The sequence below is a fragment of the Rhipicephalus sanguineus genome, unplaced genomic scaffold (assembly GCF_013339695.2).
Source record: "Rhipicephalus sanguineus isolate Rsan-2018 unplaced genomic scaffold, BIME_Rsan_1.4 Seq626, whole genome shotgun sequence".
In the NCBI taxonomy this organism is placed as follows: Eukaryota; Metazoa; Arthropoda; class Arachnida; order Ixodida; family Ixodidae; genus Rhipicephalus; species Rhipicephalus sanguineus.
In genome coordinates, this window is record NW_023615649.1 from 74,338 (window position 1) to 88,211 (window position 13,874).

General features: G+C 52.0%; 1 protein-coding gene across 1 annotated transcript in view; it reads left to right on the top strand.

Moving 5' to 3' along the window:
* LOC119377946 (uncharacterized) overlaps positions 1–12,608 on the top strand; it is a 31,532-nt gene extending 18,924 nt beyond the window's left edge. The window contains exons 4-5 of the mRNA XM_037647225.2: positions 2,129–2,273; positions 12,049–12,608. Of these exons, the coding sequence (XP_037503153.1) occupies positions 2,129–2,273; positions 12,049–12,298 (395 nt within the window). The 3' untranslated portion in view covers positions 12,299–12,608. The remainder of the gene's footprint in view (positions 1–2,128; positions 2,274–12,048) is intronic.
* Positions 12,609–13,874: the final 1,266 nt, after the last annotated feature.

Sequence of the window (13,874 nt, forward strand, 5' to 3'; positions counted from 1 at the left end):
AATGATGCCTCAGAGCTTTGGGGCGCGTGACGACTTCTTGGAGGATCCAGCTTTGCGGTGGAGGCCTCTGTAGTTGGTCGCCGTAAAATGTCAGCCCATCCCGGAAGAAGTACGAAACAATAAATGCGATAGCAACCAATTGGAATTTTATACGAAGTAAGGCTAGCTCACTTCTTTAGCGTATAACTCAACAAAACGCTCGCATAATGAAACGCAGCCGCTGCAGCGAGCGAAGCGATCTTCATGCTGCGTCAGCGCGAACTGAGTGGGGAGCACGTGCAAAGGTATGAGCCGTCTGCTGGTCCCTGTCAAGATAGGCAGTGCGCGGCCACGTCCGGTCCCTCAAAGCACGCAGCTGGAGCCAAGCAAAAGTAACCCTCCCTCTCCCCGATCCCCCATATGAGACCCCCATGGGTCTTTCGTGCGACAAAACACGGCCGGCGCCTTTCCTCTTCGCTTGAGCCGCGATCGTCGGCTGCCGTCGCACGCAGAACAAACGACGTGGGAGGGGGTGGGGGCTGGTATCGCCCTTGGACGTTTACCGATGCTGGTGGCAACGGCAAAAAGAGACAAAAAAAATTGGTGGATGATTGAGTTTCGCCTTCAAGAGCAGAACGCGATAGCGTAATCGGGCCCCGTGCTCAATAATCGCTAGGCTGGCTCAAGGGGTTTTTTTAAACCTCCTTGGGCTGGCTCCGCTTCTGGGTGGACACCTGAAGCGTGCCGCCGCAAGGAAACGAACGTCTGTGCGCGTAAAGTTGACCGTTGCAAGTTATCCTAGAATGCTTACTGCAAGTGAAATTGCGAAGTGCCCACTACGCCATAACTCTTCCGTTCGCCAATCGGCTAACCCTTACAAAAATGTGTTTAGACAGTCTATATAGACTGTCGAAACCCATTTTTAGACAGTCTATAGACTGTCTACATACATTTTTGTACGGGAAGTACCCACTACGCGTTCGTAAGGGGCCACGCGCACCCGCGCAGCTCCACGCTTTGTTGGTGCTGTAGCTGATAAGAATGATTAATTATGCCTGAGCGCTTTGTATTGGGTGGGCCTTTAAAACATCCACTCGTAGCGCAGTTCACGTGTTTTGACGCCTGATGTTATTCTATGCGCTTCTGCTACGCAATACAACATGTTTTAAGGAGACTCCTCCACCTACATGACATTCATATAGCGTTCATTCTTTTTTTTTTTTTTTTCGGAATCAGTTCAAGCAACGGCGTGGCTCTGTGGCAGTACACCTGATTGCCACGCAGAAAGTCTGGATTCGATTCTGACTCGAACCGAGGATTTTTAATATTTATTTATGTGCATCTTTCTCGATTTTTCGCTCACGGACGAGGCTGATTTTTCGCTCCCTACGTTATACGAACGACGCCGACACCGGAATTTCTGCGATACGATCTCTTTAACGCTGTACCGCGAAAATGCGCTTGGAGTGTCTATATAAGTACTATCGCAGTAATATAGGTCACCCCTCGAGGGCTACCAGTGTTAATTTGCTCTATTGCCGGTGTCTTTTGCAAGGCTGATCTGTCTGCAGTGATCCTCCGCAATATCGCAAGCAGGTGCATTTAATGGGCCCACTGCTGTGCTCAAGTGCGACGCATCGCTTTCATTGGGGTGCAGCTAGTGCACTGGCTCTGGTCAAAAGAATAGTTAGCGCAGCTTGCGCTAAGTCGCGCAAGGCTGGCTCACAGCAGACCTGCTGGGCACATTTCAGCTTCTATTGCTAACCATCTGTACGGAATGCTTGGGCGGTGATGCCGGTTCATGGTGATGACAATCTTCTATCTGCGACACACGGCAAACCTCGGGCATAACAGACCCGCCGCGGTTATCTAGTGGTTATCGTGCTCGACTGCTGATCCGAAGGTTGCGGGATCGAATCCCGGTCCCAGCGGCCGCATTTTCGATGGAGGCGAAAATGCCTGAGGCCCGTGCACTTGAATTTAGGTGCACGTTAAAGAACCGCAGGTGGTCGAAATTTCCAGAGCTTTCCACTATGGCGTCCCTCATAATCGTATCGTGGTTTAGGACGACTAATTGAAGAAACACGGTTTTTCTCCTGTTTTCCCCGCGTAAGCCCTTTGAAGAAGTATTGTTGTGTCTTGTGCGCAGAGTACCTGAAGCACGCTCCCTGCTTCAGCCGCATGTCTCGGCCCGACGGACCGTGCCGCGGCAAGTACGAGAGGCTGAGCAAGCTCGTCAGCTCCGAGATGGACCTCACCCAGCAGAACAACAGCACGCTGCCCCAGTTCTGCTGGTGAGATGAATCAAATATGGCTTCATTTAATGCTTTTCGCAGCTGGACGTTAAGTTGTAAGTATGTGAATTAAAAAAACTACTGACCGTGTCGAAGGGGCCGATCATCGCGGTGCTCTGGCACTCTTTCTTTCAGTTTATTTTTCCCCATCATAACAAAACAAGATAGGAGCCCGCGGTAAAAGCTAGCTTGACAACGCCGAGAACACCTAAAACACCTTGGTGGTACTGCAGCCGCACGAAAAAATTTGGGGACCTTTAAGCTTCGCCTTTAAGAGTTGAACGCGATAGCGAAATCCGGCCTCTAGTGCACACTTCAACCACTAAGTGCATACTTATTAATGTGTGCTGTTACACACACACACACACACACACACACACACACACACACACACACACACACACACACACACACACACACCACACACACACACACACACACACACACACGCACGCACGCACGCACGCACGCACCCACCCAAAACACACACACACACACACACACACAACACACACACACACACACACACACACACACACACACACACACACACACACACACACACACACACACACACACACACACGCGAGCTGTGTATCTATAGTAATGGTACAGGTTTTCGATCTAAAACACTTCCCTGTGCTAGAGTCGAGACATATTTCTCAGAATACCTCACAGGTGGCAGCACATCTAATGTTTTCTGTTTGCTTGATCAACGCCTCCTCTGGAAAGGAGGCGTTGGCTTAATATGTTTTTCGCTAGATGGTCATAGTTGTCCATTTTTGGACCTGTTTGAAAGTTTGTGTAAAGTTTCAGCGGCGATGGCTGCACTATCCCGGCTTTTTTCGAAGCATGGCGTCGCGCAAAAAACGTAGTTTGATGGCCTCGCCAATGCGCCTACAAATCGCCGAATGGGCTCCCTGCCGAGCAAAATGCGACTCCTTCCACTACATGGCATTTATGCAGTGTTTCTTCCCAAATCAGTTGCAAGTAACATCGTGGCCTTGTGGTAGGACACCTGCTTGCGACGCAAACGGCCCAGGTTCGATCCTCAATGGGATCAAAAAGTTTTGTTTATTTTATTTGCATATTTTTCGATTTTTCGGTCATGGACGATTTTTCGCTCACAAGCGACGTAGCGACGCCGACACCGACGGCGGCATTTCTGCGAAACGAGCTGTCTAACGCTATAGCGTTAAAAGGCATAAATAACGCTTGACATGGTGGAAAGCGGTAATACAATACGGTACGAAGAACTTTATTTAAAGGTCCGTAGAAGTGCCACCCCTTAGGGTGACACCGCGGGCCGCTCCCACGTGGGGACAGTTAGTCCTAGCCTAACCGCCGCATCGCAGGCTCTCTGGACAGCCCAAAGTTGATGCTGATATGCCGAGCTCTTGAGGGCCGAGCTCTATTTCTGCTCTGTGAGGTCCTTATCCCCACGTAACGAGGGGCACCGCCAAAGCATGTGCTCTAAATCGCACGTTCCCCCGCAGCCAGGGCACTGCGAGCTAAAGTCACTTGGGAATAGACAGTGATGCATTTCCTTGTATTGTTCAGTTTATATTGCATTACCACGCAGGTAATACAATATAAACTGAACAATACAAGGAAATGCATCAATAAGTAGTAAAGCAACGACATTATAATTTGACTCCGGGATTTATTTCGCGGATACAAAATGATTGAAAGCAAAATGCAAGATCATGTACAATGTAATTAGAGTGCATGGTCATCATGTTATAGAAGTATAGCGTAATAACATTAGGTCAATATTTTAATCAAACAATAAATGATGTGTGGGATGCGGAGTCGGTGAAGGGACGCATCCCAACATAAAACGTAACAACTGTTTATTAACGGAGTAGCAGCAGCGGGGCGAGCATACCGACGCTGCGCTCAGTCGGGTAGCGAAGGAAGGAATACTTCCGAGCTTAGCAGCTCGGGTTTATAACAGCCGTCGGTGACGTAAGCCTCCGGTGACGCTGCGGTGGCGCTGTCCCTTATCGGAGGCGTGGTGCAGCGTACGGCCATGTCACGCCGGGCTGGCTAATGACGAGGCGGTGCCTGCGCCGGTTTGTGCGCAATGTGTCGCCACATCCCCCCCGCGGAGTGCAGAGCCCTCAGGGTCTGTAAAAATCTGGGAGGCGTACCAGACGTCCAGAGCGGTGTTGTGAAAGGAGTGGGCTGTGACGTCGGCGTCTGTGGATAGCCTGTGGATGGAGTGGCGCTGCCCGGTTCGTTCGCAGCGATGTATGCGGGCTTGAGCCGGTCAATTGAGACGCGGACGTCGTTCCCGTTCAGGCGCAGAGTGAAGTTTTTGTCGTCGCGATTGACGACCAGGTAGGGTCCGCTGTAGGGTGGCTGGAAAGGCCTGCGGACGGTGTCGTCGCGGAGGAAAGCGTGCGTGCACGATGCCAGCTCCTTGAACACGAACGGTGTAGGCTTGCTGTGGTGGGCTGAGGTGACGGGCGTAAGGCGGCGATGGTGCGTCGGAGCCGGGCGACGAAGTCGGTGGGATCTGACGTCGTAGTACTGGATGGCAGCGCAGCGAGAAATTCACCTGGGAGGCGGAGTGGTTCCCCGTAGACGAGCTCTGCTGGTGTAGCGTGGATGTCCGGCTTGAAGGTGGCGCGAAGACCAAGGATGACGGCTGGGATGGCCTCGAGCCAGGTTGAGTCCGGGTGGCACATAATGGCTGCTTTGAACTGTCGGTGGAAACGCTCGATCATTCCGTTGGCGCAGGGGTGGTAACTGGTGGTCCTTAAGCGTTCAAAACCGATGGTCAGCCCGAGGAACCTGAAAAGATGCGACTCGAACTGCCGTCCTTGGTCGGTGGTTACGCGGCGGGGGGCGCCGAAACGAGCAATCCAGCCGGTGAAGAAGGCTGAGGCGACGTCTTCCGCGGTGATTCCCTCGAGGGGCCATGCCTCGGGCCATCGAGTGTACCGGTCGATGGCGGTGAGGCAGTAGCGGTAGGGTCCAGCCAGGGGGAAGGGTCCTATAATGTCGAGGTGGACGTGCTCAAACAGACCAGAGGGCTGAGGGAATGTTCCGAGTGGTGACGTGACGTGCCTGGTGACTTTAGCGCGTTGGCATTGAATGCAGGAGCGCGCCCAGGTACGACAATCCCGCTGCATGGAGGGCCAGACATAGCGGTCAGCCACGAGGCGTGTAGAGGCGCGTATGCCGGGATGGCTGAGGTTGTGGAGCTGGTTGAAAAGACCACGGCGATGGGCCAGGGGCACGTAGGGCCTGCTTCGTCCTGTCGACATGTCGCAACAGATTGTGGTTGCCGACCCTGGAATGGGGACTTGTTGCAGCTGTAGTGAGGACGTGCCCTTGAGAAGTTCCTGCAGTTCGGGGTCTGTAGTCTGCGCCTCGGCGAGGACGTCCGCTGTTATCTGCACAGAGCTGATGGCTGCTACACGTGAAAGCGCGTCGGCGACCACGTTGTCTTTCCCGCTGACATGTTGGATGTCGGTGGTGAACTGTGCGATGAACGAGAGTTGGTTCTGCTGTACAGGCGGGAGTTTGTCGCGACGTTGAGAGAAGGCGTAGGTAAGAGGCTTGTGGTCGGTATAGATGGTGCAGTTCTGTGCTTCGAGAATATGGCGAAAGTGTTGCACTGCGTATATCGCCAGAAGTTCCCTGTAGTAGGCTGGCAATGTTGTCGGGGCGGTTGTCGTGGTTTCGTCAGCGGAACTGGCGGTTGAAGGGGCCGTTTTCCGAGCTGCGAGTTTCTTGGAAGAACGCCAAGGGATGCCAGGTGTTGTCCACGCGTTGCATGAGGGCGGCGCCGATGGCCAAACCAGATGCGTCCGTGAAGAGTCCCAAGGGAGCGTCTGGCACGGGATGGGTGAGAAGCGTGGCGGTGCAGAGGGCGGCTTTGCATTCTTCGAACGTTTTCGTTAACGTCGGTGTCCACGTGAGGGTTGGTTTCCTCGTAGGCCAGCCAAAGCATCATGGAGGGGAGCCTGGTAGTCGGCTGCGTGTGGCAAGAAACGCCTGTAGAAGTTCAGCATGCCGAGGAAACGGCGAAGGTCTTTAGCGGTGGCGGGTTGAGGGTAATTTTGCAAGTCCGAGATGCGTTGGGGCAAGGGCCGAGTTCCCTCAGATGAAACTTCGTGGCCGAGGAAGCGGACGACGGAAGCGCCTAGCGTGCTTTTTTGGATATTGACGAGTAGACCGTGGTCATCGAGGCGTTGGAAAAGCAGACGAAGGTGCCTGTGGTGCTCTTCGGCGTCGCGGGAGAATACCAGTATGTCGTCAAGGTAAACGAAGCAGAAGTCGAGGCCGCGGACGACTTCGTCGATGAAGCGCTGAAAGGTTTGTCCGGCGTTCCTCAGGCCGAAGCTCATGAAGGGAAACTCGAACAAGCCAAAGGGAGTGATGATTGCCGTTTTCGGGACGTCCTCCGGATTGACGGGTATCTGTGTGTAGGCCTTCACCAAGTCTAGCACGGAGAACACGTGGCAGCCATGAATGCGATGGGCGAAGTCCTGTATGTGGTGGACGGGGTACCGGTCCGGGATGGTGCGCGCGTTGAGGGCACGGTAGTCCCCACAGGGCCGCCAGCCTTCGGTCTTCTTGGGAACGAGGTGAAGTGGCGAGGCCCATGGAGCGTCAGAGCGGCGGGCGATTCCTTCGCGGAGCATGGCCTCGAACTCTGCTTTGGCTATGCGCATGCGGTCCGGGGCAAGGCGACGGGCGCGGCAGAAAACCGGGGGGCCTGAAGTGGTCCGGATGTAGTGCACGGTGGTGTGCTGCACTTTGCGTGGCAGTCCGCTGGGGCGCGTCAATCCGGGAAATTCGGCGAGGATGCCGTGGTACGGCGAATGATTGTCAACACTGAGTACCTTGATGCTTGGCTGTTGGGCGGTCGTTCGTTGGCCTGGTGTGGAATGTCCCGTTGTCGCGTCGATGAGGAGGGGTCGTTGCGGCAGTCCGGAAGGAGGTTGTAGTGGGCCAGAAAGTCCGAGCCGATGATTGGCTCGGCGACGTCGGCGATGACAAAATTCCAGTGAAGGTCACGGCGTATGTTTCTGAGCTGGATGTGCATGCGGAGCGAGCCGTACGTCTTGATTGTGGAGCGGTTTGCGCGCTGAGCTCGAAAGACGTAGGCGGACGAGGACCTTGAAGATGGGATCGCGGGTAGCAGCAAATGTCCGAACCGCTGTCGACAAGGAACCGCTGCTTCGTGATTTGGTCGGTGACGAAAATGCGACGGCCTCCGGGTTGGCAGCTTGCGGCCGTCTCACGAGCTGCGTTGGCGTTTTCCGCATGCCCAGTGGAACACGGTGGTCGACATTGCCGGGCTCTGTCCCCGAAGCGTCGGTGGTAGTAACACGGGCCGTTGTCGGGTTGCCGCGACGAGGTGGTGTTACGGTCGCGGCTTTGCGAGTGGCGGCGCTCGTGCATCGGGAGACGTTCACCCAGGCGTTGTCGAATGCAGGTGAGCTGTCGATCGATGTCGTCGATACGGCGTGCAAGCACTGCGGTGGTCAGCGGTGCAGCGACAGCCTGGGTGGTGGGTGACATCTGTGGCAAGGAGGCCTCGATGACGCGATCGGCAATCACCGCAAGTTCGTCGAGAGGTAGACCAACCTGAGCCTGCAGAATTGCCTGGACGTGCGGGGGAGTCGCTGGAGCCAAAGCGCTCGGAGGAAGGAATCCGGCACTTGCATGTTGCCCGCGAGCGCACGCATGTGGCGCAGGAGTTGCGAAGGTTTGCGCTCGGAAAGCTCTGCGGACTGAAGTTGGCGTACCTTTGGTCTTCCGAGAGCGACAGGCGGCTGATAAGGGTAGTCTTCAGGTGTTCGTAGAGGTTGGCCGTTGGAGGGTTGGTAAGTATATCCCGGACCTCGATGGCATAACGTGCGTCCAGGTGGGCGATGACGTAGTTGTAGCGGGTCCGGTCTTGCGTGATGCGCGCCAGGGAGAAGCGGGCCTCGACTTGGGCGAACCATACCTCTGGCGAGTCCGCCCAAAATGGCGGAAGCTTGAAAGTGGCGCGCCAGACGTCCAGCTCGGCAGCGGCCGCAGTGGTAGCAGCGCCTGCGTTGACAGCGACCGTTGAAGCGGAGCTTTGGGGGGCGTAGTCCGCACGAGGCTGTACGGAATCGTCGGGCGAATGCGGTTCGTTTTGCATGCGCTGCTGCTGTTCCTGAAGTTGCTGTTCAAGATGTTCCACTTCCTTGCGAAGAGCGGCAAGGGCTTCCGGTTCGGCCATGGCGGTGCGGTTTGTTCGGTTTCCGGGTCACCAGATGTGGGATGCGGAGTCGGTGAAGGGAGCCCCAACATAAAACGTAACAACTGTTTATTAACGGAGTAGCAGCAGCGGGGCGAGCATACCGACGCTGCGCTCAGTCGGGTAGCGAAGGAAGGAATACTTCCGAGCTTAGCAGCTCGGGTTTAAACAGCCGTCGGTGACGTAAGCCTCCGGTGACGCTGCGGTGGCGCTGTCCCTTATCGGAGGCGTGGTGCAGCGTACGGCCATGTCACCGGGCTGGCTAATGACGAGGCGGTGCCTGCGCCGGTTTGTGCGCAATGTGTCGCCACAGATGCATTACGTAGTATATTAATAATCTTGGAAAAGGACATGTTCAAAAATTGCTTTTTTATTAAATGTGTTTAAGGAGAGGTTGGTGCCTATACATGGCTCCGGCTACTCCTCTTCCGTTATTATTAATTTGCGTCACGAACTATAATAAAAGTAGAGTATTTTAAAACTCACTCACGGCAATGACCTTTTGAAAGGAATGTTCTCACGTCATGCATAATGTCCTCGTGTCGACAAACAATGTTCACACACAAGAAACGATCGCACTTTGCCGAATAGTCCATCTCACATTCCTTTTTATAATACGATCACACAACATTCACTGGGCCCTTGCCCGCACTTTAAAACAGCTGTCTTGAATCACAAGAGGCAACACGAAACATGTGACCAGAAGTATCTCAATGTGAAGAATAATTACAAATGTGAATCAGTATCTTTTGATATTTTCGACTCTTCTAAAAACTGTACTAGGGCGCGTGCAGCAATGTTTGAAAGGTTTCTGTTGGCCATGGACCCAACACTTTTGCTGATGATAGCGGCCGTGTATCCAATCTGTTTAGTTTTTCCAAGAGTTTTTTACGGGGAACAGCATTTTTGCACTGTAGAAGGAGGTGTTCTATGTCTTCTTCGGCCTCTTCACATGTACATGCAGCGCAGTTAGTTTTTCTTATCCTATATAGGAAGCTCTTAGTGTAGGCAGGGCCTAGACGAAGTCTGTGAATTAATGTTTCACAGAACGGCTAATTTTAACCGGAATTCGAAATTCCATTCCACGATCGATTGTATATAATTGAGAGTTTTGAGCTCCGTTCGCGAACCAAGTCTCTTGGACAATCGACCACATAGTTCGTTCAAGAAACATCGTGGCTTTGTTAATAGTGTTTTCTCGAACGATGTCTTTCTACACAAATTATTTAGAAGCCGTGGCAATTGATTGAATAAATGGCAATCATATGTTTTTTATACGTTTGAACAAGCCATGATCATTTTGCCGAGTTGTGTGGTGCGTTGGTTAATTTCACGTTTGAAGGCTGCAGATAAACGATATTCTTATAAGTTTTCAACCGGAGGTACTTTATATTTGTGAAAAAGCTCTTTAGCATGTTGTAATCTAGGGACATTTGCAACAGTTCCAATAATCTTTTTTTTTTTTGCAATATATGTAGCTTTTTAAAGTTTTCCTTTGATATGTTACCCCAAATTAGGTTGCAGTAGTTGAGTGGAGACTGCAAAGGCGAATGACAGAGGCCGCGGAGTAGGAGAGGGGAATCCGCGCAGGAGATGAAGAACTCCGGACCCGAAGGGAGAGCCCCCTGTTGGGCCTCCACAGAGGTTGAAGGAGGAAACTGATACAGAGTATTAATGCGGGCTTGGTGGTACATACTGAACTTCTGAAAACAGCGCTAGGATGGGCCAAAGAAGACAGCGCTTCGTCTTTTTTTTTTTTTTTTTTTGCCCCGTCCTATAGCGCGTTTTCAGAAGTTCAGGTTGAGGAAATAGTGCCTTTTCCCTTCACGTGTGCAGTGTGGTCCACACCACTTTGGTGTGCCAAATCTGTGAATAAACAATTCGGCCTCGCATCGCCTTTCTTATAAGACTGCTCTAGCGAACGCCCTTATCAGCACCAACCGAGCTAAAGGATACGCTTTCATGTTCCTAGACTATGCTTAGAGATCCTCAGCAACTTCTTTCTGTAATTTCGCTCGAGGTATTAGACAACTATTACATCGATTCGCACTCAAACTTTCGCTTCGCACCCGAAATTTTGCTATTCGCACAGCTCTAGTCGCGACTCGTTAAGGGAGCCGTGCCTCGGTCCCCCTCCTCCGTATATACCGGAGCACTTCCCAAAAATAAAAGTCGCGAGCGAGAAAAGGCTGGTGTCGCCACGCCTTCCGTTCATGTGCATACGTCGCTGACCCACACCGGTGGCCAGTATGGTATCAAGGAGCAACTGATGACGTACGTTGCTAGGGCAATAGCGATGTCAAGAGAGAAAATTTTAGATGTGATTAAAGAAAAACGAGACAGCTTCGGGTCTTCCATCTTGACGTACGCAAGGGCCTGAACATTCCAGGTGAACGCAGAAGAAGAAATGCTTCTGAAACACCCCTTCCCGTGGAACATTACAAGTTCCCTCGATCAGCCGGGGAGGTTGGTACAGAATCATGGCTCGTTTGGAGAGTTGGGCAAAGACGAGTTGTTTCGGCAGACGATCAAGCACGGAAACGCGGTTAAGCGGGCAGAAAAGGGCATTTTGTGCGCAGGTAGGTATGGAATTGTATGATCCGGGCTTGAGCTTCATGAGCTAAGCGCTGCAGAAGACGCACGGCACCCACGTTGTATCTTGTGTGAATTTCCTGTTTCGTTATTTTGCGCTAGCGTATTTTGTCAGAGAACACGTATCGCACGATGGGCACTTCGGTGAATGATTTAAATATAGGTGGCCTAAGCATGAAGGAATCGATAATTCGTGTAAAAGGCTGCACTTCTTTCTGCGAAAACGACAGTTGTACTTAGAGTGCGGCAATGAGGAGATAATCTGCAAGTGTTTGCTGTGTGAACGTCTTGATGTACCTATTTTACGTGCGGACGTTTCAGGTTCGGAAGCATTTGTGAAGCTCTCCTAATGCGTGAACGTTTGTATTATTGTTGTACTGTGATTATAGGTATGCGAAAGTCTGTTGATGCATTCATTGTGATCATTGACACCTTTACGGTGTCGCGTAAGAGAAGAGGAGTTGCCGGAGCTAGCCACACGTGGGTACCAACATTTTAAATACACTTATTAAAAGAAAACAAATGCATAGAATGTCAGCCATATAGTGCCCGGCAAAACAGTACGGGTGTTATCCGGAAGACAGACATTCGTTGGCTGCCTTCGCTTGCAGCTCGCGCTGTCGTTTGGGTGCGGTCGCTGATTTGTGCTCGGGATTATGTTACAGGACTGCCAATAGTCACCCGGTCCGTCCTCTGATCCGCGTCTTGATGATTTGGAGGCTCGGAACCTCTATAGTGCGCGTTCTTGTGGCCGTCAGCGCGTGCGAAAATATCGCTGCCGTATGAACACGGGCGTTGAACGCTGTGGCCTTCTAGATATACACGCGTGTGCCGGTCGAGGCCGTGGCGTCAGCGTCGCTCATTGGCAGGTGGAGAGAGTGTAATGCTTCGAAAGTAAACTCATCGTTGAGAGAGTCGCTGTTGTTGTTGCAGTTACTTCTACGCCTTCTACAACTGCTACCGGGCCCAGACGGAGAAGCAGTGCGGCCCGGAGGCGTACCGGCTGTTCGAGCGCTACACGGGCTACTTGAGCAGCAGCCTGTTCACGGGATCGTGCGAGAAGCACCTGAACCACACCGAGTGCGATCCCGTCGCCTTCTCCACCACGACCGGCCGAGCAGCGGCCATGGGGCCCTCGTTCGGGCCGCTCCTGCTGCTGGCCCTGCTGCACCGGCTGTCCTAGATGACTCGCCGGAGTGTTGTAGCAAGGAGGACGTCCTTCTCAACGGCGTTTTTCGTGACGCACGCAGATCCCACTCGAGTACCAATCGCACCCAACGCTAAAGAACCGCGACGCCAAAGAGTCTCGATTATCTGGGAGCTCGTTTCTAATTGTGAAAGAGGAAATCGATTCACGTGGACATGACAGAAAGTGGCGTCAGGAATTCGATGCGCTACGATCCTCCAAGGCGGCACGTGACACGATCACGTGACCTTGTAGCATCAGCATTAGTCGGTGGCTGAAGTGGACCCAACGCTCCGGGAACCGGCGTCCCCCGTTTAGTTAGTGATACGTTTCTACAATTCGCAAAATTTACGTTTATGAGCATTAAGTTTACCTTCATTCTGCGTAAAACATGGATGTCGATGAACTGCATCAGCTATAGACTCTTAAGCGAACAAATTTTATTCGCAGCTTACGTGAACTTGTTTTTGCAAAACTTCTACCGTCGATATTTCGGAGCAGCGTCCATATAATAATATGGCTCAGTTAGCGGAATTGTGACCCTTTTTTTTTTATCGTGAGTTACAGAGCTAGACGTAAACTCGATAGCTTAATTTTATTTTTAGCTGTTGTCGGGATGTTTCTAAAAAAATCTCACTGCCTATAAATGAAACATCTTGATATATAAACATTTCCTTTAAATGCAAACGTCAAGCGCCGAGAAAAACAATTTCCCTGAAAAGAGTATTTGTGCAATGCTCTTGTGGAAGGTGCAGCGAGCGCAAATGAAAGGCCGCCTTCACTGCACGGCGCCGTGTTCGCCGAGTGCCTTCTTCTTCCCGCGCATCCCCTTAGAAAAAAGCCTCCCGGACCACGCCGTTACGATTTGCTTCGAAAACTCAATGACCTGACTTGACCCAAAATCTTTTCATGCAAAGCATCGTAGCTGTTCGCAGAAGTTTGCACACCAGTCATGGTGGATTACTTGCCGACTTCTCTGAATATTCTCGGTCTAGAACGGGAAAGGATCGCCACAAAACATTCGATGCTCCGCCATAGGGGCCGCCAGGGGTACGCTCGTTCGTGCCAGTGGCGCATTTCGAGGTGATAATCCACGAAGACCCGATATGTGATCCATGCGTGTCAACGGACATGGCGCTTGATGTTTTGCACAATAACATCCATAAACACTGGCGTAGCCAGGGGGGTTCAACTCCTCCTCGAGATTTTTCAGTTTTGCATGTGTACTGAACCCCCACCAACCCCGAAAAAAATTTCTGGCTACGCTACTGATCCATAAACCTCCATCACATTGCATTGTCGGTCCACTCCTGCTTCTTGCCGCGGTGAACAGCAATGAAAAACAAAAACGTATCGTACGGAACTGCAGCAAAAGCTCAATATTTAAAAAAAACTCTGTGTTTGACACATGCACGTATTTCTGGCGCGTTCACTTAGCGCGCCACGAGCTGTAATTCCGTGGGTACCATCGTACCTTGAAAAGTGTGCTTGCATGATCCGCTCATGTCTTCTGTCGTGCGTCAAACGAGGCCTTGGTTTACCATTAGCCATAATTATTCTCTCTTTTTTTGTT